Source organism: Drosophila subpulchrella, chromosome 3L (assembly GCF_014743375.2).
Source record: "Drosophila subpulchrella strain 33 F10 #4 breed RU33 chromosome 3L, RU_Dsub_v1.1 Primary Assembly, whole genome shotgun sequence".
Taxonomy (NCBI): domain Eukaryota; kingdom Metazoa; phylum Arthropoda; class Insecta; order Diptera; family Drosophilidae; genus Drosophila; species Drosophila subpulchrella.
In genome coordinates this window covers 16,649,658-16,668,822 of record NC_050612.1, presented here as the reverse complement: position 1 = coordinate 16,668,822, position 19,165 = coordinate 16,649,658, and the positions used below count along the sequence as shown (strand labels likewise).

The window sequence follows — 19,165 nt, the reverse complement described above, 5'->3', positions numbered from 1 at the left end:
ACTAATAACTATTCATAAATATTTTATTGCAAAACTATTTTCTAAACGTATTTATTTTTATTTGATTTTACTAAAGCACATCCTTACAAACTAAATGAATAAAAAGATAGAAGCAATATAATTGTCTTAAACACTGTTAAATACACCATATAAAAGTTTAATATTAACCCTATGTAGAGAGTTATTAGAGGGTACCTAATAGTCGAGTGTCTTTATGTTTAAAAATAAATCCGTTTCGTTGCGAATGCCGTCCAATTGGAATTGCCATTCCAGGGCAACGCGTACAACAGCTGTTTACAGCAATCACTTTTTTTTTGGAAAAGAAAACTCTGAAAATCGCATCTCAACTCCCTTCGAAGAAATGGATAAGCCCACATCCAGCGCTGCTGCTGCCGCCGCGGCACAGGATCCCAATCTTCTCCTGGACTCCCCACAACACGGACCAACTTTGTCCAGTGCCTCCAGTTTCGAGGCTCTGACGCGACACGACCCAAATCTCAGTCGACTGGCAACGAAAATGTTCAACAAAACGGAGGAGTATATCACCCACGAACTCAACGCTCCTCTGGAGGATTACAAGCTGCTGGAGGAGATGAACAAGGCCACGATTGCCAAGTACAAGGATATGCGACAGATTGCGGAGAATCTGAACACCTCGACCAGTGAATTGAGCCTCAAGTTCCAGCAGTTGGCTCCGATGATGCAGCAGATCGATGAGATCTCCGATACGGTGGATAAATTGGAGGCGGCGGCCTATAAACTGGATGCCTATAGCATAGCCCTAGAAAATCGCGTAAAGTGCGTCCTCCAAAGGAAATCCGGAGGTGGTCAGCTGAACCAATAAGACTATTCATCTACAAAGGCTTTATGGTACATTTATTATAGTAGATTTTATGTCAACCAAGTAATAACTTAAATATAATCGCAATTACGTTAAGGAATATCAGGGGAACTGCAAGCGTAAAGAGGGTAATGGAGATGTAAAACCTTGTTTATGAGGACGGCTATCAAATGTCACTTACTTTTGGCTACTGTGCGTATAGAACGGATGAGGTTGAGCACCTGGTCCTTGGCCGTGGGCGCTCCAAAGTCCTGCTGACCAGCCTGTCGTCCCCAGCCAACTGAAAAGTGTGCCAAAAGTAGTACATCGTGGCATTGGAGACAGAGATCTAACTAAGTACTCACACTTGGCCAGGAAACGCTCTTCGTGCAGAATGCAGATTGCATTCAAGCACAGCAGCGAGGATTCAATCAGCGTCCACAAAGTAAACATGTTTATGCCAAGTTATTTCTATTTACATCAAAATAAACCCAAATCGCGACTAATTGTTGACGTCAGTGATGCCGACTTGCCATTCACAGCGAGCGCACTCACAGCTGACTGGCCGTGCTCAGTGTGAATGGTTAAATGGCAAAATGCGCGCCAAACGGAAATTGATTTAAATTACAAGCTGTATGTGTCTTATTTTTTATTTAATAGGTACAAACAATATAGTAATATATAAACTTTAATCATGTTTAGTTAGCCCAAGGTAATACCCCCAAGGCACATTTGGACCAATCGTAGTCTGCAAAATAATAGGAAAATATATTTTTTAAATGTGAGCTCTTAAAACAGTCTTTATTTAATATTTAAAGAAACATACCTTTTTCAACTTTCCAAATGCCCAAGTCTGAGGATACAGCGTTGCTAAGGGTATTGCCTTTGCTTTGAGCTGCCTTTGCTAAAAGCTTTTCCAAATATTCTAGGTTATAACACTCCTCCGAATAACCGTCTTCCTCCATGGGCTCTAGCTGTTCGAATTTATGCAATCTAATATCGCATAGTTTGCTTAAATCCGCCACTTGCGACTTGCTAAACGGAGGATCGGCAAGCGGCAGTAGTCTAAAGAAATTTGAAATATATTATTATAAAAGCCAGATCTGGAATACCAAGCCTACCCTTTTAGAATCGGCGCTGAATATTTGCTAAAAGGGCCAACCCGTTGCATAATAAACTCCCGCTCAAACACCAAAGACCTCGACTTTTTGGGATTGTCTCCGAAAATAAGGGTATAAGAGGGATCCACATTCGAATGCACAAGCAGACTACGCATGGTTTTCGATAGCTTATCCGTGTTAAGCGATGAAAAATCCACTGGTTTTAGTTTATCGTTCTGGAAAAATGTTGATGATTTAGTAAGCAACTCCCAAGGCTTTCAAGTTTCTACAAACCAAATCTAGTTCCTCTTTGTACATGCGCTTCATGCGGAAGAGCATTCCAAAGGTTTCAACCATCTTCGAGGCCCAATAGCTGGCTCCCAGTCGTCTTTGCTCCGCCTCGTTTTCGTTTTCAGTCAGCTGAACTAACGCCACAAATACCTTTTCGATGTATCCCTGCATGGCAAGTAGTCTAAAGAGTCCCTGAGTGGCTGCTATTAGGGTATCCTCGTTGTCATCGACTTGCAGGCCAACGCCTAGGAAGTATTCCATTTTAAGCAGGCAACCCGTGTAAATATCCAACAGATCCTTCATGGAGGAAGACTCCTTTTTAACCAGCGCACTGAGATCATGTACTATCGCATCGAGTATCTCCTTTGATGATTTGGCCTTCTTGCTAGAGGAGTATACCCGAATCTTGTTGAATTCTGCACTGGACTTCAGTTTGCTGATGGCCTTTAGTTTCTCGGCGCCTTTGAAATGACACTCCAGGGTCAGATCGTAGATCTCCAGAAGATTGCTTACAGCCTTTTCGAACTTGAGCTTGTCCTTGCGCTTCAACTTGCCGGCATGCAAATTGGACATGGTTTCCTTGTGGGGCAGCCAGTAGTAGGTGCGCAGCCACTCCAGACAATGCTCCGAGGTGTTCCTTAGCACCTCCACAGGTGGCAGCTCCTGTCCGTGGGCGCACAGGTGCCGCAGATCCACGATGAACGACTGGAGTCCCAGTTCCCTGGCCGTTTCGTACATGCTGGTCATGTTGTGGCCCTGGATGATGGAGGACATGAAGTTGTAGAATCGCGTGAAGGCACTGGCGTAGGTGTTCTGTATTTTGGCGTTGCCCTCCTGGTCCTCCAGTTGAGCCTGGACGAGCACCGAAGTGGCCATAACCGCCGCCGGACAGAGATTCGCCCTTCGCAGGCTCCAAATGCGGATTTTACTGAGTGCCTGACGCCGGTTGGCCGGCGTGGAGGTTTTGCCAAAAAGCCAGTCATACGTCGTTTGGAATTCCAGCCTATAAATGTAACATTTTAATTAATAAATGCAAGATGTTTATTTCAATCTACGCACGTGTCTCGCCAAGGGGTGACCACAGTTCTTTGTTTTACTATTGGCGGGGGTGGCGCTGGAGCTGCTTTAGTTTTCTGCTGTTTTCCCTTTTCTGAGATTTTCTTTTTCACATTGGGTTTTTCCTTTTTTGCTACAGCCATGGCAGTCAATGTTTTTTAAAACAAATTACTAGCAAAACAAACCGCGAATAAAAACGCAACAGTTTTGATAGTGCTGGCGGTTTTTCAACTAAAATCTAGCTATTGCAATTTATCTTTATTTCATATATTTTTTTAAGTAGGTAATAAAAAGTATATGTTTTAGAGTACTTTTAAAAGTAAGTAGTAAGTGAAATCAATTCAAATCACAATATAAATGTATATATATTATTAATAAATTATCTAGGCTTAAATAAATATAGCTATGTCCCATGAGCTGTTCTTGATTTTGGCTATTTTTAGCTATGTATTCGTTTACCAACACTGCCAATGTCCAACAGCTGATCGCGCCAACTAGACGCAGCCGTATCTGTGTGAATGGTGAAATAAAAATTGGAGCCAAAAATAATATTTTCTTCTTGTTCAATTGTTGCACCTTCTTCCGCGCCCCCCGCCATGACCACCAGCGCTTAACCCGAGTCCACGAGAAAGCTGGCGATTTTCCTCCAAAGTCCAATAAGTTTTCCCCGTGACCAGAGCAACACATGCATTTCGTCCAACATCCCGTCATTGTCAACAACAACAACGTGGTGGACATACTGCATCCCGAAAATATAGAATTTGATGGGCCGCCAGCGGCGCGGAAGATGATAATTGGCTCGTTCTCGATGTTCGTAATCTTCTCGTACCTGCAGCTACTCTATATCCTGGTGGCCATCTACCTGGCGCTACACCACGCGCACCATTAGACCGCCATTTCTGAAGGATCATGTATCACTTTGTATCCGAGCAAACGCCGGAGCTGCGGCTATCGGCCGAGGCATTGGTCACGAGCCACGTGACACAGTACCTGAAGAGCTTCCAGCTGGATGCCGTGCGCTTCCTCTACGATCGTCTTGCCAAGCGGGAATTCTGCATCCTGAACGATGAGAGTGGCCTGGGTAAACTGGCCACGGTGGCGGCACTTCTCAGTGCCCTAGATCCCGCCAAGAAAACTCTCATTGTGCTGCAGAACGACGAGCAACTGCTCGCCGGTTGGCGGTTCCATCTGGACACACTCACGAACCTGCAGGTGTACACCATTCAAGGAGTCCAAGGTAATGCTCTACATTTAATGATACTCTTGAAATTCTCTATGGATCAGAATTTAGAAAGCTCCATGTTCTGATATTTTTGCACTTTGCTTAAAACAACATTCCTTAGTAGTTAGTTTTAAGGAAGGAATCACACAAAAATGAAAACCACAAAAATTATCAGTTTTGTATTTTGTTTGTATAATTTCGCAATTAAATGAAAGGTGTGGGTTCCATTTAATTGATCTTTTAAACTTAGGTTTTACCAACTTTATTTTGTTATGTGAAACCATATTAATTTATTTTGTATTATAGTTTCCTACATTTCTACTTTTTTATTTACTAAATAAATAATTCATATTCGTCAAACTGCTAATATAATTTGGAAAATTAAAATTATTTCCATACAAACTGAAACTAAATATGATTTTTTAAAACGAAAACTGTTATTAATTCTTCAAAGAAATATAGTTTTTTATTCTAAAACTAACAGTTTGTTTTACCTCCTTTACAGACACCACGGACTCCCCGCACAACGTTTATCTGGCAAAGTGGAGCCAGTTACGCAGCATTGGAGATCTCAGTCGCCTCAACTTCGACTACGTTCTGGTGGACAATCGGGGCCACACGCTGAACAACAGCTTCTGCACTTCCATGCTGCTCAAGCATTTTGAGGGAAGGGTAAACATTCTTATCTCCAGTGTTGACATTACGGTGAGGCAATGCACCCATAACTGGTTCACATGGAGCTTTAATTAGTTTGTTTCCCTATCTGCAGTCCGACGTAAAGTTGCTGTACAATGTTTTGCGGTTGGGCGGGCGCCTGGAGCATCAGTACCGGAGCTTCCAGAGCTTCGACCGCAAGTTCCATTTGCCAGATCCAAAGGAGGTCTTTAGCAAGCGCATAGATCTCGAGGAGTACTACAAGCAGCGGGGATTCCTCAGCGAGTATATCAAGTAAGTGGCCCAGTAACCAGCTTTAATCTTATCTATGTTCAACACTGATCAGTATTACTGTTGTGTTAGAGCAGAAAAGACCTATTTTCTTCTAGTAATACTATTCCCTACTGTTCACATACTAAATACAATTACATAATTTTAAGGGACTTCCGTCTACGTCGATTCCGGCATCAATTCGACAAAATCCTGCCGCTCGTCGCAACGGAGCAATACAAGCATAATTTAAACCTCTGGCTGGCCTCGAAAAACAGCCAGAGTACACTTAGTGGCTCCTCGGAGGTGTGCTCCACAATCGCTTCGGCAGAGAACAATCAGGCTCAGCAAAACGAATCAGTAGTGGTTGAAGATACGGATAAGTTATCCGACCACAGCGTGGATGATGTTGTGGCTATGTCACCGCTGGTCTTTGAATCCTCCGACTCTGACGTAGAAACCATAACAGTGGAGCCTGCAGCCGATCAAAATCAGGTATTAGTGGTATCCAGCGATGATTGCGAGATAGTGACGCCTCCAAATACTCCGCCAAATCGAACGCCTACCGCAATCGAATCGCCAAGAACAAAAACAAAGAAAAAATTTAGCAAGAGGAAGTCACCGCAGAAAAAAGCAGACCTCACCGATTCCGAGGAGGATGATGAAGTGATGGAAGTGGCGCCCAAAAAGAGAACTCGTGCGGCCACCGTATCGTTTACTCCCAAGACAAGGAAACTCAATGTGCGACTGTTAAGGGTTTCCATGGATACTTTAAGCACACCACCTCCATCGGGAAAAGCTCCTACGCTTGCAACGCCCAAAACAGAGCCATCAATTAGAAGGAAAAAACAGACTAAGCAGCCAGGACAGGTGAGTCCAATGGATACAGGTCGTCCGGCTACAAGAGGAATGCAGCGTTTAACACGTTCCGCTGAATCGAAAATAAATAGCAAGTACCTAAAGCGCCACGCACTGGAGGATGGCAAGCGGAGCACTTTGAAAAGAATAAAGGCTGAGGGGAATCAAACGCCCAAGACTAGCAAACCCAGAGTGAAGCAGGAGGCCAATGTAAAGCCTGTGGCCAAGCCGGAGAAGGAACAGAAAGCAGCCGACAAGCCCGCGCAGGAAACTCCTAAGCGGAAAGCGGGACGTCCAAGGAAATGCAAACTTGAACCTACAGCTCTAAAGAAAGCCGGCAACAAGCCGGATCCTAAACCCTTGCCCCCGACGCCACAAGTGCTCAGCGGTAGTTCCTTGTCCTCGGAGTACATGCAATGTGCTCAGCGAATACCAGACAATTTGGATGCCATGGAGTCTCCCGCTTTTCGGGTGCCCTTCACCCCTCAGCAAACTCCAATGCTTTTAACCTTGCCGTCGACCTTTAATTTGCTTAACGACTCGGATGTAGTGGCTATACCGCTGTCTAAAGAACAAGTTGAAACAGTGGTAATTAATAGCTCCCACGACGAGAGTTCGCCGCAGGATCCATCGCAGAGTCGGCGCACCAAAGCTCTGAAACGTAAGCGCAAACCGGAGACGCCGAAAAGTTCCAGTTTTGGCGGCGGCTTGGGATTGCCACCGGCTAAGAGGAGTTCCAACAAATCACCAGATTTGTTTAGCATCTCTTCAGATCTCTCGCAGATTCCTCTAGCCCAGCCGCGACCATCCTCTCCTTTTGAAGGATTCAAGATCTTCGGCTCTGAGGTGAAGCAATTCCAGCAGCAGCATGCTAAAACAAATGGTACAGCGCCAAAGAAGAAGCGTGATCGATCCTGTTTGGATATCCTGGAACAAATGTTCGAGCCACGAGAGCAACAGGCTAAAATTAGTCCCAAAGTTTTGCCTACCTTGCCACTGACTCAAAAAGATGACGAAACGCCCACCATTACACAGAGAAGGAGAACCCTGTTGGAAGATGACTTCTTTGAGATCACCAACAACGGACAGTTTGGCAGTCGAATGAGGTTGAATTCTTCTGGAGAGGTATCGCCCGTACAACAAGATCAACAGTCCGCCAGGCCGACGCAGGCCAATAAAATCACTAATTACTTGATAGGTTCTGGAATTACCCAGGAAAAAACGCAGCCCACGAGTGGAAATCGCAATTCCATCGTTGCTTCGCTGCGAAAGTCTCCCAAATCTCCGAAACAGAGCGGAAAATCTACACAGGCAACGAAGCTTACCCGCTGGTTTGGCTCTGTTTTCGGCGGAGGAGCCTCGCAGACCAGCTCCGTGGAATCGGTAAGCGCACCAAGTACACCGGTGGGTCCTTCCACGAGTGCAGCAGCCTGTCAAACGCGATCAGCAAGAAGTGGTGGAGCTGCAGGACCCACCAAAAGGAAGCGATTGGAACTGTTCAAATAATGAGCAGGATATATATCGCAACCGCTTTAAGGAAAGCATTAGAATTAAGTTAACAGATAACATCTAAATTTTCACGGACAGGTTTCTGAGTTTTGAATATAACATTAAAGAAATATCCTGGCCAAGAAATCGGATCGTGAAAATATAGCTTTAGTTATTTAATCAAAAGCCAATCAACAGTTAACAGCATCCAAACTTGGACAAAAAACTCTTCTTAGGTTGTAATATCAATGTGGTACAATTTTAACCGTAGAGAATCAGAGCAATTAACTAGCCAATTTAGTTATATTTCTATTATTTTTGCACACTTTGAGGATTAATTTACCATACAATTAAAAAGACACTGGACATTATCGGCCATTCATTATTTAAATCACCACCTTATAGTCATCAATATTAATCACTTTTTAGTAAAAGTGCGTTTTCAAGATAAAGTAATTAAAGTTTAGAGATTTATGCCGTTTCTCATTTTTTTATTTCTAATATGTGCCCACCATGAAACATTTATGCCAGTAATTGGCCGAGTTTTTAGCTAAATTATTTCTATACGCATTGAAGAGCGTAATAACCGATTTTAATGTGACGATAGTTGTCGTTTTTAGAGAAAATATCATATAATTTCACTACCTTAAACAATTTTGCCTGTAAGTAATAAACAAAATGTATGAAGGGTTCAGATACAAAACAATATTTTTGTGTTTTATTTAAAACTAGCACGGTCGCCTGCGAAAATTACGTTTAAAATTTCGTAAATATGTAGATTTGCAATATCCCATACAATATTTACATAACCCAACCAACCAATCAACAATATAAAAATCTAAAAAATATAAGATACTTGAGAAACTCGAGGTAGTATTTCTCCTTTGTTAGCTTATGGTAATAATATATTGCTGTGAGCACGTCAGATTAAAAATTCAAAACAAAAAATAGATTTTTGGGGTTGCCTTATGTATCAATTCAATTCTTCGAGTTAGTTCCGAATTTCGTTTTTCCTTAAAAAATTTTATATCAAGCCGTTTTGACTGCAGGACACTTCCTGTTTTTTAAGCTTTTTATTTTGCTCTTAAATTGATAGGTTATTTAATTTAATTTTTGCACATATACCGTTTTTCACTGATGTTTTGATTTTTATACTCTCTGTTTTCCGAATATTATTGTTAAGTTGTGCATTACCGCCTGGCGCTGGAACTCCAGCTCCCGCCGGCACATAGAGACCAAAAGTGAAGGGCACTGAAACTTAATATTTTCCTGGGCATGGGTATCACCATTAGATTTTCTGAATGTAAATTCACTAAGCGATTGCACTGCAACATTAAGATTTGATTAGAGGTGGTTGTATGTGACGTTCACTTAATCTTACGGCAATAGAATCCGCCAAAGAAGCAGGTCTGATGGGTGGAATTGATGACATAGGCCACGGGAGACACTCCGGGCAAGGTCTTTGTGACCACGTATCTGCCCGTTGCCGTATTTTTCCAGTAGGGCCAATGGGAGAGTCTTTCTGTGTACTCCACCGTATAGCGCCAGTCGTGGGCGTGTCCGTGATCCGCAAGGATCTTGAAGTTGATGCTATAATAAGAAAAAGTAAATTGGATCTAAATTTCATTCAATTTCTTAAATGCTCAAAGCTTGTAGGTCCATATGTTGAAAAGTGGTACAAGATCAAAGCAGTTTAGTGTTTCCATAACTAAAAAAAAGTTTGTAAATCATATTTCTACAAAGCTGGATAGAATGTATCACCGCAAACTTTGGAATATTACTACTTTATATTTAAGATAAAGAATTTTAACACACTATATTAATCGGATTCCGTCATATTAGATGTATACTCACATAGTGGGGTTTAGCAGCCGCATCTTGTTGAAATCAGCAACATACTCCCAGACCTTTTCCGGTTCGCTCCGCTTGATAATGCCCTCGATCTGGTACTTCTGATAGCCGCTGGAGAAAACAAAGACATAGAGCAGCAGGGCGATGCCGAGGAGGACCGATGCCCTAATCCACAGACGGGGAATATGCATAGTTCTGTTCTCGATGGATTTCCGCTGACGACTGACGATTATTCTGTGTATATGTCGGCTTATTCGAATTTCAAATAAACATGTGCCGGAGAACTCACCACAAAACAGCCTCAAAGGGGAAGGAGCGGGAGTTTCACAGCGAAAAGAGAAAGATAAACAAAAGGGATCTTTTAGTACAGTGGCGGCGGATATTTAAATGGGTATCTATGGATCGTACTTCTTTGGAAGAGAACTTGCTTTGTGAGAGAGTTGTAAGTTCCTTTACCACTTACTCGTTATGAAAGAAGGTTTTTATTTCAGCATGCGATATGGGATTGCTACGTTTCTTGGTGACCTACTGAATTTATGTACAAAAGTTCGCTATAGATTATAAAATGTACTTAACAATGGCTACATTTTTTATATTTCAAATATAAAAATTTTAAATAATTTAAAAACAGCGAACGTAAATATAGATAGGTTTTATATAAGCAACAAATCAAATGCATAGTATTCTTATAATCATTTAAAAGAGCTAGTATTACCACTACTGTTTTTTATAAAATGCTGAGTAAATCAAAACTGCCACTTTAAAATAAGCAAATATATATATTTACGTTAAAAGAAAATGTAAATTAAAACATTTAAATGAGGTAAACAGTACCTAGACATAAATCCAAAATGCTGCCAAAGCAGTGTCTCATTTTTGCCGCCTCAAGCATTTTAAAAAGTTTTCAGAGGTCAAAGCTCCCCCTCCTTTCTCATAGTCCCCCATTCAACCCCCAAAACAAATGTTGGAGCTAACTAACACTGGTATTAGAAAGCTTTGGCGAATGGCAAGCTTGTCCATATGATCGCCACTCTCCACCTAGTTTATAAACAACTCTCGCCGGGTGCAGTCGGAACCCTCGAATCGGCTTGATATACCCACAAGTACCGCCGAACCAGAGTGCCCGTCAGCATATGTAATTGCTTATCACGCCGGACTGTCCGAAATCGGTATGCTTCATCGCTCCAGCGACAACAGATCCCTTAACATCTCGTACCCCCCGCAAACTGCCGGTTCAGCTTTACGTAAGCCAATTGAATTCGTTTTAAATACGTTTTAAGCGGAGGGAACATCAATCAAAATAAAAAAAAAAATGCGGCTACTGGCCAGACACGCGATTCGATTGTTGGGTCAGGAGAATCGAAGAGGAGGAGGAGGAGCGGGTGGCGAATTGACTGCAATTTGGAGAGGAGGAACCCGGCTGAAGGCCACAACCGGTTACCTGAAGCTGGCCACGGCAAGTGTTCAGCCACTGGAGCCGGAGAAACAGGTGCAGAGAAAGGTGGGTACTCCGTTTTAGTACTCTCACAGTGTTTCTATTTAGCTAATCCGAAATTCCACAGAATTCTCCACTAACGGATTCATTTGGCCGACACCATACCTATTTGAGAATTTCCCTTACCGAACGCTGCAACCTGCGATGTAAGTACTCAGCCCAAACACCTATGTTTTTGCCCTTATCAGTGTCGACCTGTTATTGTTCTACCCATTTGATAATACTCGTTATGAAGTGGATCCCCAGCCTTGATTGAACAATGTGGCGAAATTCGTGTCTAACACATTCCACACCTGCGGTCAACATAATAGCTAAGAAGCCTTTCAAATTCGACCTTTGTGTTACCAAATTAGAACAGATGTCCTAATTCGATTTTAAGGTCTATTGTACTCTTTTGGCGACAGCTTTCACAACATTTTCGATTTCAATTACTGAACGTAAATAACACTTGATAGATAACTTAATGATCTTTAAGTTATTTCTGGAAAATTCCATACTATATTATAAATCACATAAATATTTGGATTTAAATTATCTGTTACTAGTACCTGAAATGGTAATTTTACATATTGATTTCGTTCAAATGTGTGTAACAGATAAAATAAAGCGTTTCTGATCCATTATCAGGGTCATCTTTCCACTAATTCTTACAACGCCTATCTATTGTTTAACCTAATACATACTTTATATTTCTAGGTGACTATTGCATGCCCGCTGAGGGAGTTCCCCTCCAACCCAAAGGGAATCTCCTGACCACTGAGGAGATCCTCCGTTTGGCTCGCATTTTCGTGGAGCAGGGAGTGCGCAAGATCCGCTTGACGGGAGGAGAACCCACTGTGCGGAGAGATATAGTGGAAATAGTGGCACAAATGAAGGCTCTACCTGAACTGGAGCAAGTCGGCATAACCACCAATGGCCTGGTGCTGACCCGACTGCTTCTGCCGCTGCAAAGGGCAGGGTTGGATTCCCTCAACATCAGTTTGGACACACTGAAAAGGGATCGCTTTGAGAAGATCACCCGGAGAAAGGGATGGGAGCGAGTGATAGCTGGCATCGATCTTGCCGTTCAGTTGGGCTACCGTCCCAAGGTGAACTGTGTCCTCATGCGGGACTTCAATGAGGATGAAATCTGCGATTTCGTGGAGTTTACCAGAGATCGCCCGGTGGATGTGAGGTTTATAGAGTACATGCCCTTTTCTGGAAACAAGTGGCACACGGAGAGACTTATTTCCTACAAAGACACCCTGCAAACCATCCGACAAAGGTGGCCTGATTTCGAGGCTTTGCCCAATGGCCCAAATGACACATCCAAAGCCTATGCAGTTCCGGGATTCAAGGGTCAAGTGGGTTTCATCACATCCATGACGGAACACTTTTGTGGAACCTGCAACCGATTGCGACTCACTGCGGATGGCAACATCAAGGTGTGCTTGTTTGGCAACAAGGAGTTCTCGCTGAGAGACGCCATGCGAAATGAGAATATAACAGAGGAGCAGTTGGTGGATCTCATTGGGGCAGCTGTGCAGCGCAAAAAAAAGCAGCATGCAGGTGAGTTACGATGCGAAATCAAGCGTAAAAAGTCCTCAGACCTTGGTCCTCCTTCCCAGGCATGCTCAACCTGTCGCAGATGGAGAACCGGCCCATGATACTCATTGGCGGCTAGTAGACACACCACTCTCTTCCCTCTCTCCCGTTGCAGATGCTGCGCCACGAGTCCATCATCATAGTCATTATCATCTGTATCACCAAGCACATCATCCATCAGGCCTGCAGCTCCAGGTCCGGAATTGCAGCCAATTGACCCACGTCAACGCTCAGGGTAAGGCCCAAATGGTGGACGTGGGCGCAAAGACTTCGACCACAAGATTTGCTCGAGCGGAGGCCACTGTAGAGGTGGGTGAGAAGCTCACTCGACTTATAGCAGCCAATGAGTTGGCCAAGGGAGATGTTCTGACCGTGGCCCAATTGGCTGGCATCATGGGAGCCAAGCGCACCTCCGATCTGATACCCCTGTGTCACAATATCAGCTTGTCATCCGTGAAAGTGCAGGCCACTCTTCTCAAAAGCGAGCACTCAGTCCGGCTGGAGGCATCCGTGCGCTGCTCCGGCCAGACCGGAGTCGAGATGGAGGCCCTAACCGCTGTTTCCGTGGCCGCTTTAACCGTGTACGATATGTGCAAGGCTGTTTCCCACGACATCTGCATCACCAACGTCCGCCTGTTGAGCAAATCCGGCGGAAAAAGGGATTTCCAGCGAGAGGAGGCGGCAAAAGGAGCAATCCCAGAGGTCGAATAAAGAGTTCTACTGACTGACTCCATTAGTTATACTAATATAATGGCTAAGCCATTTTTAGGGGAAGGGACATTCAACTACTGCTTATTAGATTCACCTAGGTATTGTTAATCTTTTTGGAAGATTTAAATAAAAGAATTTTACATGAGTTTGTAATATTGTAGACGACACAGTTTTGATAGAAATAAATTTATAAATGAAAAAAACCTACTAAGAAAATGGCTTTTCGAATTATTTAAAAATTAATAATTTAAAGGGTTCCACCACCAAATCCAGTGAGTCCAGCTGCAGCTGCTAGATCTCCTATAAATCACAAGACGCATGATTAATTTCTGAAGTTTAAGGTTCTCTTTAATTCGTGGCCAGAGTGGATTAAGTTTAGATGAGGGAATTGATGGATAGTGTTGGTGTTAGGTTGCGATTGGGGGCTTGTCGCGAACTGCGCCTTACAGCTAGAAGTACATACAACATTAGAAGTGTTCGATAAACGCGGATTATCGCTCGCAAATCCTGGCAGAGTTCCCTCTCAACATAGACACAATAAATACGGTGTGGTGAGGTAATCAATCGCTCCTAGTTGGAAACCAGGACATTGCGGTTCTCCGCCTTGCTCTCCGCATCCGCGCCCTTGGCCCCATCGGCCCCCAGGTGCTCGCCCCGGATCTTGATGTTGTGCTCCTCCTTGAACTTGTTCAGCTCGCTGCCCTTTTTGCTCAGGTCGTCGGTGACCATGACGATGGTCTTGGCGATGAAGTCCTTGTTCTCCACCAGTTGCGGCAGCACCTCCTTCACGGTACGCTCGCACAGAACGCCGCCAATCTGACGAAAGCACTTGCGCTCCGGATCCGCAGCCTGCAGCGTTTCTATCACAGTTCTGGAGAGGATTAGGCGTTAATGCGGTGTGTCTTGAGAGGTTCACCCACTTGCCCAGGGCCCAACCAGATGGTCAACCATCTTTGTGCACCCGGTGACTCACTTGTGTTCCCTCAAGTCCATTTCGAGCGTATTTAAACTGTTGGCCAAGTTGCGCTGATCATTGCGCAGCTGTTGGAACTGGGCCACAATGGCCTCCTGGCTGGGTGCCGGCTTCGTCGATTCGGTGCTCATCGCAATGCTCGCTCTTCAAAAGGTCCCCTTCGAAGTCTAGGCCTGGATAATCGCTGCAAATTGGCGAAAATCTGCGATTTTCTTTCAAAATAAGTCGGCGAACACGAGGGCTATACAAAATAAGTCCTAATAAATCACAAACGCCAAAGGGCAGTGTGACCGTAGCTGTAATGCGTGAATATAACGTAACTGTAAAGGTAAATATTGCAGGTCTTTCGTTACTCATTTTTTTTTTAACACTTTCTTAACTTACATTTATTAACAATTGAACATATTTTTTAACAGACTGTGCTCCTTTACATATAATAAAGAAAACCACAAATAATTAATATGACATTATTAAGTTTTTGAAGTATTGCCTTGTACAAAAATAAGTATTTAATATAAACATTATATTTATACTTTTATTTATTAACGTATTTTCTGATCCACTTACATTTTTATACTTTTTTTCAAATATCAGGTATAAAGAATTGTAAAAATAATTAGAATGCAATTCGTCACCTACATTTGTACACTATTCACAGTAAATTCAACCGATAGGCGGGAACCCATATGTTGCTGACGCTTCGCGGTGAATGCCAAATTTGAATACACGTGCAAGTTGTTTCTAACGGAGTTTACTTTAATTAATGCTTTTTATCTGATAAATAGCTAAATAAAAACATGCCGGCAGCAGTGGCCACAGGTGTGCAATTCGGGGCACCGTCAAAAAACAAGAAGATCGTCTTTGACGACTCCGGCGAGGCTGTCGTTAAGCATAACAAAAAGGAGCACCCACAGAAGCCAAAGTTTCAAGGAAAGGAACAGGTGAAAAGGCCACAAAAAATCAGTTTTGGTAAGGATGGACCAGCTCAGGGTGGTAAACCCTTCAATAAAAACCAGCAAAAACATAATGGTCATAAACCTGATCATGGAAATAATCCACACAAGAAAAATTTCGGCGACAATGGCGATCAAGTAGCTCCCAAATCGTTTAACAAAAATCATCAGAATGGTCCAAAGCCACAGAAAATAAAGTTTGGCGACGACGGAGAAGCTGTATCTCAAAAACCCTTCAACAAAATCAACCAAAAACATAATGGTAAAAAGTCGGATTTTGCCAATAAATCACAAAAAAAAAAGTTCGCTGATGGAGAAGTATCTGAAAATTCGTTAAACAAAAAAACCGAAACACCCAAGAAGCCCCAGAAGATAAAGTTTGCTGATGATGGAGAAGAAGTATCTGAGAACTCTTTGACCAAAAAACCCGAATCGGTCAAGAAACCCCAGAAAGTAAAGTTTGGAGATGATGGAGAGTCCACTTCGGAAAACTCCAAAAAACCCCAACGCATAAAGTTCGACGAGGATGGAGCTGGTAAAACAGTCTCCGATAGCGATGGAGATAGTGATGAGGAAGAGGGACAATCTTTTTCCAAAAAGCACAACAAATATCAGGCAAAACTGGATGAGGATGAAGAGTCGCAGAAGAAGTGGTATCATGTGGTAAGTTTTTATTAAAAACGCAATTTACAATGGTATTATATGGCTGCAACTTCTTTATTCTAGCACCCCGACTATCCATCTACCGATGAGGTGTTGGACATGAAGGAGAACGAACAGCTGGAGCTTTACAATCTCTGCAAGAGTTCATTCGAGTCGGAGAAGACAACATTTAATAAGCGTAGGTTAAGATAGGTTTCCCTAAGTTTAGGGTGGTTTTTTAACTTGAACTCATTTTAACAATATTTTGTTATACTTTAGGCAATCCGTCGGATGCCCGCTGGCTGCAAACCGCTCTGCACAAGGGTACGGCAAAGGATCGAGCCAATGCCGGCGCCCTGCTGGTGACGAGTAACCCACTGGGCAACCTGGAGGCCCTGACCACTTTGATTGGCTTTTGCAAGATCTCCAACAAGGCCAGCAACGATGTGATTGCAGTGCTCACGGATCTGTGGCAGGAGGTACTTCTGCCGCCCAACAGAAAACTACTGGCGGTGCACACCCGTGGAGCCGATTGGAAGAAGCTGAAGAAGGACGAGAAGTTGCGTAACGAACAGAAGCGACGCATCTACGCTTACTGGCACTTTGAGAGCGAACTGAAGGACCAGTATCATGAGTTCCTCAAGAATGTGATGCAAGGTCTGCAGACTGGACAGGAACACAACAAGAACTCGTCTATTGTGACCGCCGCCAGGCTGCTGGCCTATGCTCCCGAAAAGGAGCAGCTGCTGCTGACCATGTTGGTGAACAAGCTGGGCGATCCCATCGCCAAGATTGCCTCCAAGGCGTTGCACCATCTCAGCGATGTGGCCCAAAAGCATCCCAACATGTGCGGCGTCATCGTTTCCGAGGCGGAGAAACTGCTTTTCCGTAACAACATTTCCGAGCGGGCCCAGCATTTTGCACTGTGCTTCCTTTCCAGCATCGCACCCTCCGGCCGGCCCGAAGTTTGCACCAAGTTGGTGAACATATGCTTCGCCCTCTTCAAGGTTCTCGTCCAAAAGGGAGCCGTGAATAATAGGACCATGCAGGCAATCCTGCGGTGTCTGCAAAAGGCCATTGTGGAGGCTCAGCCTGCCAAGGACAGCAACGGGGAGCTACTCTCCAAGGAAATGCAGGACACAATCTACCGGTTAGTCCACTTGGCCGACATTAGGGTCGCTGTACAGACTCTGGGATTGTTGCTACAACTGGTTACGGTTAAAACCGAGAAATCCGATCGGTTTTATAATGCTCTGTATGTGAAGCTGCTGGATTTGAACCTCATTAACGTGGGCAGTAAAACGGCGGCTCATCTACTGCATATAGTCCACCGCGCCATCCACATCGATAACCATGTCGCCCGGGCCCAGGCATTTGTCAAGCGGCTGCTGCAGCTTACTCTCTACGCCCCACCCCACATTGCAGCTGGTTGCTTGATCGTCATCCACAAGTTGCTGCGCATGCGCCGTGAGCTCATCGGCGGGACTGGAGCTTCAGAGGAAGTGGAAGAAAGTTCCAAAGTAATCCTGCCGGTCGATGCGGATCTGGACAAGTTTGGCAGCGATGAGGAGGAGGTCTACGAGGATGTCAAAGAGGAGGCTGCGGAGGTTAAAGACTCAAAGCCATCGGAGGAGAAAGCAGGGGATGCTGCCAAGTCAAGTGCCTCCTCTTGGCACCATGCCAGTGTGGCTGCCACGGAGTCAAAGGTGCGGAATATTGATTCCTGCAAGTACGATCCTTATCATCGTGTGCCAGCTTTTGCTGGAGCTGGCTATGCGCTTCGTCACGAACTTTTGTTGCTGCGCCAGCACTACCATCCCACTGTCCAGGTCTTCGCCGAGCAGATCCTACAGCGTGAGTATTGCCACGGTCCTCCTTTTAAATCACTATTTAACTCCGTTTCATTACCTCAGAATCGCGAATTGATTACTATGGAGATCCGCTAAGGGATTTCGGACTTCCTCACTTTTTGGAACGTTTCGCCTTTAAGAACCCGAAAAAACTGGATGCTCCACAGGCGGCGGAAAGTGCCAGCGTGGCCCACAAACGCTATACGGCTCACGGGGCCCGTGGTAGGCCAGTAAAATCACTGACCAAGGCCAACTGCACCGAGGATGAGATGTTCATCTTCAACTTCTTGGAGCACAAGCGTCGACAGGCGGAAATTGTGGCTCAAAACAAAAAGCAAAAGGAGGTTAAGAAGGAGGACGAGAACGGTGGAGAGGATGGCGAGGCTGGAGAGGAATATCTGAAGGAAGGCGAAGTAGACGACGATGAGTTCGAGGCCTATTTGGATGGGTACTTCGGCAAAAAGTTCAAGGAAGGCGTCGACGAAGAGCAGGATGAAGAGGAGCTGAACTTCTTGCAGGAGCTCGGCGGCGAGATGAAGAAGGACAAGTCCAAGGACAAGAAAAAGAAGCAGGCTGACAAGGCGGAAGACGATATGGAAGATATAGATGACGACTGGGGTGACGATGACCTGGGAGAAGATGAAGACGACGAAATGGACGTCGCTGGTGAAGATCAGTCTGATGATGAGACGGGCTCGATTGATTTGGAACCACTAGACGACGATGATGATGATGAGGGATCAATATCCGAGGGCGGCCCAGACGACAGTGATTCAAGCGATGCTCCTGAAAGCCCAGACGAGGACGATGATGACGACGAAGATGCACCGCCCAGGTCCAAGAAATCCAGGAAGGAAACCGACATGGTGGGAGGACGCAGCTTTGCCAAAACTCTCAAACAAAGTCATGGTAAGTTATCAATTAAATATTCCATTTTGAAAGATGTATTGTTATTTATTTCCTAAACCCCTTCAGATATGTCCTCTCTGTTTGCTGCCGCCGATGACTTCTCTTCGTTGCTGGAGGAAACGGCCAAGGCTAAGGGTCAGGGAACCAGCAATGCCGTCTTCAACAAGGACAAATCCTCCGACAAGCAATTGAAGTGGGAAGAGAACCGGCGGTCGAACACGAAAACCTACAAGGGCAAGAAGTTTGCCGGCAAACCAGCGGCAAAAGGTGGCAAACCACAGAAAGCGGGCAAGAAGCGGAAACACTAAACGGCACACGATTATTAAACCCTACCCTAATTAATTGGTTACATGTGTAAATACACAATAGCAAGAATAAATTCACTTTCTGATAAGTTATCATTTGAAATGCTTTATTTTAACTGCATTTTGATATTGG

General features: G+C 44.3%; 9 protein-coding genes across 10 annotated transcripts; 5 read left to right on the top strand and 4 right to left on the bottom strand.

The window, feature by feature from the left end:
* Nucleotides 1-270: 270 nt before the first annotated feature.
* On the top strand, nt 271-941 carry LOC119552984 (biogenesis of lysosome-related organelles complex 1 subunit 2). Its single transcript, XM_037863001.1, has one exon. It carries the CDS (start codon nt 362-364, stop codon nt 842-844), a length of 483 nt encoding a protein of 160 aa, XP_037718929.1. The 5' UTR covers nt 271-361; the 3' UTR covers nt 845-941.
* On the bottom strand, nt 856-1,362 carry LOC119552985 (immediate early response 3-interacting protein 1). The gene is made up of 3 exons (XM_037863002.1): nt 1,186-1,362; nt 1,023-1,121; nt 856-952 (listed from the first exon to the last, which is right to left on the bottom strand). The coding sequence occupies exons 1-3, from the start codon at nt 1,271-1,273 to the stop codon at nt 897-899; spliced, it is 243 nt and encodes an 80-aa protein (XP_037718930.1). The 5' UTR covers nt 1,274-1,362; the 3' UTR covers nt 856-896.
* A 92-nt stretch (nt 1,363-1,454) lies between these two features.
* LOC119552980 lies at nt 1,455-3,485 on the bottom strand. Its single transcript, XM_037862998.1, has 5 exons — nt 3,271-3,485; nt 2,215-3,214; nt 1,942-2,156; nt 1,647-1,885; nt 1,455-1,568 (listed from the first exon to the last, which is right to left on the bottom strand). The coding sequence occupies exons 1-5, from the start codon at nt 3,408-3,410 to the stop codon at nt 1,519-1,521; spliced, it is 1,644 nt and encodes a 547-aa protein (XP_037718926.1). The 5' UTR covers nt 3,411-3,485; the 3' UTR covers nt 1,455-1,518.
* A 291-nt stretch (nt 3,486-3,776) lies between these two features.
* On the top strand, nt 3,777-4,189 carry LOC119552671. The gene has a single exon (XM_037862380.1). It carries the CDS (start codon nt 3,953-3,955, stop codon nt 4,154-4,156), a length of 204 nt encoding a protein of 67 aa, XP_037718308.1. The 5' UTR covers nt 3,777-3,952; the 3' UTR covers nt 4,157-4,189.
* LOC119552666 (protein suppressor of underreplication) lies at nt 4,143-8,465 on the top strand. Its single transcript, XM_037862374.1, has 4 exons — nt 4,143-4,504; nt 4,995-5,194; nt 5,259-5,437; nt 5,584-8,465. Exons 1-4 carry the CDS (start codon nt 4,177-4,179, stop codon nt 7,775-7,777), a joined length of 2,901 nt encoding a protein of 966 aa, XP_037718302.1. The 5' UTR covers nt 4,143-4,176; the 3' UTR covers nt 7,778-8,465.
* A 337-nt stretch (nt 8,466-8,802) lies between these two features.
* Nucleotides 8,803-9,844, bottom strand: LOC119552669. Its single transcript, XM_037862378.1, has 3 exons — nt 9,614-9,844; nt 9,141-9,349; nt 8,803-9,084 (listed from the first exon to the last, which is right to left on the bottom strand). The coding sequence occupies exons 1-3, from the start codon at nt 9,799-9,801 to the stop codon at nt 8,909-8,911; spliced, it is 573 nt and encodes a 190-aa protein (XP_037718306.1). The 5' UTR covers nt 9,802-9,844; the 3' UTR covers nt 8,803-8,908.
* Nucleotides 9,845-10,648: 804 nt separating this feature from the next.
* Nucleotides 10,649-13,545, top strand: LOC119552667 (molybdenum cofactor biosynthesis protein 1). 2 transcript variants are annotated; one of them, XM_037862375.1, is made up of 5 exons: nt 10,674-10,779; nt 10,891-11,111; nt 11,173-11,251; nt 11,802-12,653; nt 12,805-13,545. In XM_037862375.1, exons 2-5 carry the CDS (start codon nt 10,923-10,925, stop codon nt 13,398-13,400), a joined length of 1,716 nt encoding a protein of 571 aa, XP_037718303.1. In that variant the 5' UTR covers nt 10,674-10,779; nt 10,891-10,922; the 3' UTR covers nt 13,401-13,545. The 2 variants fall into 2 exon arrangements, with proteins under 2 accessions (XP_037718304.1, XP_037718303.1); XM_037862376.1 differs by having other exon boundaries at nt 10,649-11,111; nt 12,713-12,903.
* A 177-nt stretch (nt 13,546-13,722) lies between these two features.
* Nucleotides 13,723-14,651, bottom strand: LOC119552670 (probable prefoldin subunit 2). Its single transcript, XM_037862379.1, has 2 exons — nt 14,374-14,651; nt 13,723-14,271 (listed from the first exon to the last, which is right to left on the bottom strand). Exons 1-2 carry the CDS (start codon nt 14,502-14,504, stop codon nt 13,971-13,973), a joined length of 432 nt encoding a protein of 143 aa, XP_037718307.1. The 5' UTR covers nt 14,505-14,651; the 3' UTR covers nt 13,723-13,970.
* A 431-nt stretch (nt 14,652-15,082) lies between these two features.
* LOC119555483 (uncharacterized protein F23B12.7) lies at nt 15,083-19,135 on the top strand. The gene is made up of 5 exons (XM_037866889.1): nt 15,083-15,989; nt 16,053-16,167; nt 16,248-17,822; nt 17,882-18,727; nt 18,794-19,135. The coding sequence occupies exons 1-5, from the start codon at nt 15,171-15,173 to the stop codon at nt 19,033-19,035; spliced, it is 3,597 nt and encodes a 1,198-aa protein (XP_037722817.1). The 5' UTR covers nt 15,083-15,170; the 3' UTR covers nt 19,036-19,135.
* Nucleotides 19,136-19,165: the final 30 nt, after the last annotated feature.

What these genes read in the sequence shown, in the direction of transcription:
- LOC119552984 (XM_037863001.1), top strand. Translation starts at nt 362, where the DNA reads ATGGATAAGCCCACATCCAGCGCTGCTGCTGCCGCCGCGGCACAGGAT.
- LOC119552985 (XM_037863002.1), bottom strand. Translation starts at nt 1,273, where the DNA reads ATGTTTACTTTGTGGACGCTGATTGAATCCTCGCTGCTGTGCTTGAAT. An exon ending in AGAGCGTTTCCTGGCCAAGT is followed by an intron (nt 1,122 to 1,185) that starts GTGAGTACTTAG and finishes CACACTTTTCAG; the next exon opens with TTGGCTGGGGACGACAGGCT. An exon ending in TATACGCACAGTAGCCAAAA is followed by an intron (nt 953 to 1,022) that starts GTAAGTGACATT and finishes TTACGCTTGCAG; the next exon opens with TTCCCCTGATATTCCTTAAC.
- LOC119552980 (XM_037862998.1), bottom strand. Translation starts at nt 3,410, where the DNA reads ATGGCTGTAGCAAAAAAGGAAAAACCCAATGTGAAAAAGAAAATCTCA. An exon ending in ACAAAGAGGAACTAGATTTG is followed by an intron (nt 2,157 to 2,214) that starts GTTTGTAGAAAC and finishes ACATTTTTCCAG; the next exon opens with AACGATAAACTAAAACCAGT. An exon ending in TCAGCGCCGATTCTAAAAGG is followed by an intron (nt 1,886 to 1,941) that starts GTAGGCTTGGTA and finishes AAATTTCTTTAG; the next exon opens with ACTACTGCCGCTTGCCGATC.
- LOC119552671 (XM_037862380.1), top strand. Translation starts at nt 3,953, where the DNA reads ATGCATTTCGTCCAACATCCCGTCATTGTCAACAACAACAACGTGGTG.
- LOC119552666 (XM_037862374.1), top strand. Translation starts at nt 4,177, where the DNA reads ATGTATCACTTTGTATCCGAGCAAACGCCGGAGCTGCGGCTATCGGCC. An exon ending in TCTCCAGTGTTGACATTACG is followed by an intron (nt 5,195 to 5,258) that starts GTGAGGCAATGC and finishes CCCTATCTGCAG; the next exon opens with TCCGACGTAAAGTTGCTGTA. An exon ending in TTCCTCAGCGAGTATATCAA is followed by an intron (nt 5,438 to 5,583) that starts GTAAGTGGCCCA and finishes CATAATTTTAAG; the next exon opens with GGACTTCCGTCTACGTCGAT.
- LOC119552669 (XM_037862378.1), bottom strand. Translation starts at nt 9,801, where the DNA reads ATGCATATTCCCCGTCTGTGGATTAGGGCATCGGTCCTCCTCGGCATC. An exon ending in CGGCTGCTAAACCCCACTAT is followed by an intron (nt 9,350 to 9,613) that starts GTGAGTATACAT and finishes TTCTTATTATAG; the next exon opens with CATCAACTTCAAGATCCTTG. An exon ending in CTTTGGCGGATTCTATTGCC is followed by an intron (nt 9,085 to 9,140) that starts GTAAGATTAAGT and finishes TTAATGTTGCAG; the next exon opens with TGCAATCGCTTAGTGAATTT.
- LOC119552667 (XM_037862375.1), top strand. Translation starts at nt 10,923, where the DNA reads ATGCGGCTACTGGCCAGACACGCGATTCGATTGTTGGGTCAGGAGAAT. An exon ending in CGAACGCTGCAACCTGCGAT is followed by an intron (nt 11,252 to 11,801) that starts GTAAGTACTCAG and finishes TTATATTTCTAG; the next exon opens with GTGACTATTGCATGCCCGCT. An exon ending in CAAAAAAAAGCAGCATGCAG is followed by an intron (nt 12,654 to 12,804) that starts GTGAGTTACGAT and finishes CTCCCGTTGCAG; the next exon opens with ATGCTGCGCCACGAGTCCAT.
- LOC119552670 (XM_037862379.1), bottom strand. Translation starts at nt 14,504, where the DNA reads ATGAGCACCGAATCGACGAAGCCGGCACCCAGCCAGGAGGCCATTGTG. An exon ending in ATGGACTTGAGGGAACACAA is followed by an intron (nt 14,272 to 14,373) that starts GTGAGTCACCGG and finishes AATCCTCTCCAG; the next exon opens with AACTGTGATAGAAACGCTGC.
- LOC119555483 (XM_037866889.1), top strand. Translation starts at nt 15,171, where the DNA reads ATGCCGGCAGCAGTGGCCACAGGTGTGCAATTCGGGGCACCGTCAAAA. An exon ending in GAAGACAACATTTAATAAGC is followed by an intron (nt 16,168 to 16,247) that starts GTAGGTTAAGAT and finishes GTTATACTTTAG; the next exon opens with GCAATCCGTCGGATGCCCGC. An exon ending in CGCCGAGCAGATCCTACAGC is followed by an intron (nt 17,823 to 17,881) that starts GTGAGTATTGCC and finishes TCATTACCTCAG; the next exon opens with AATCGCGAATTGATTACTAT.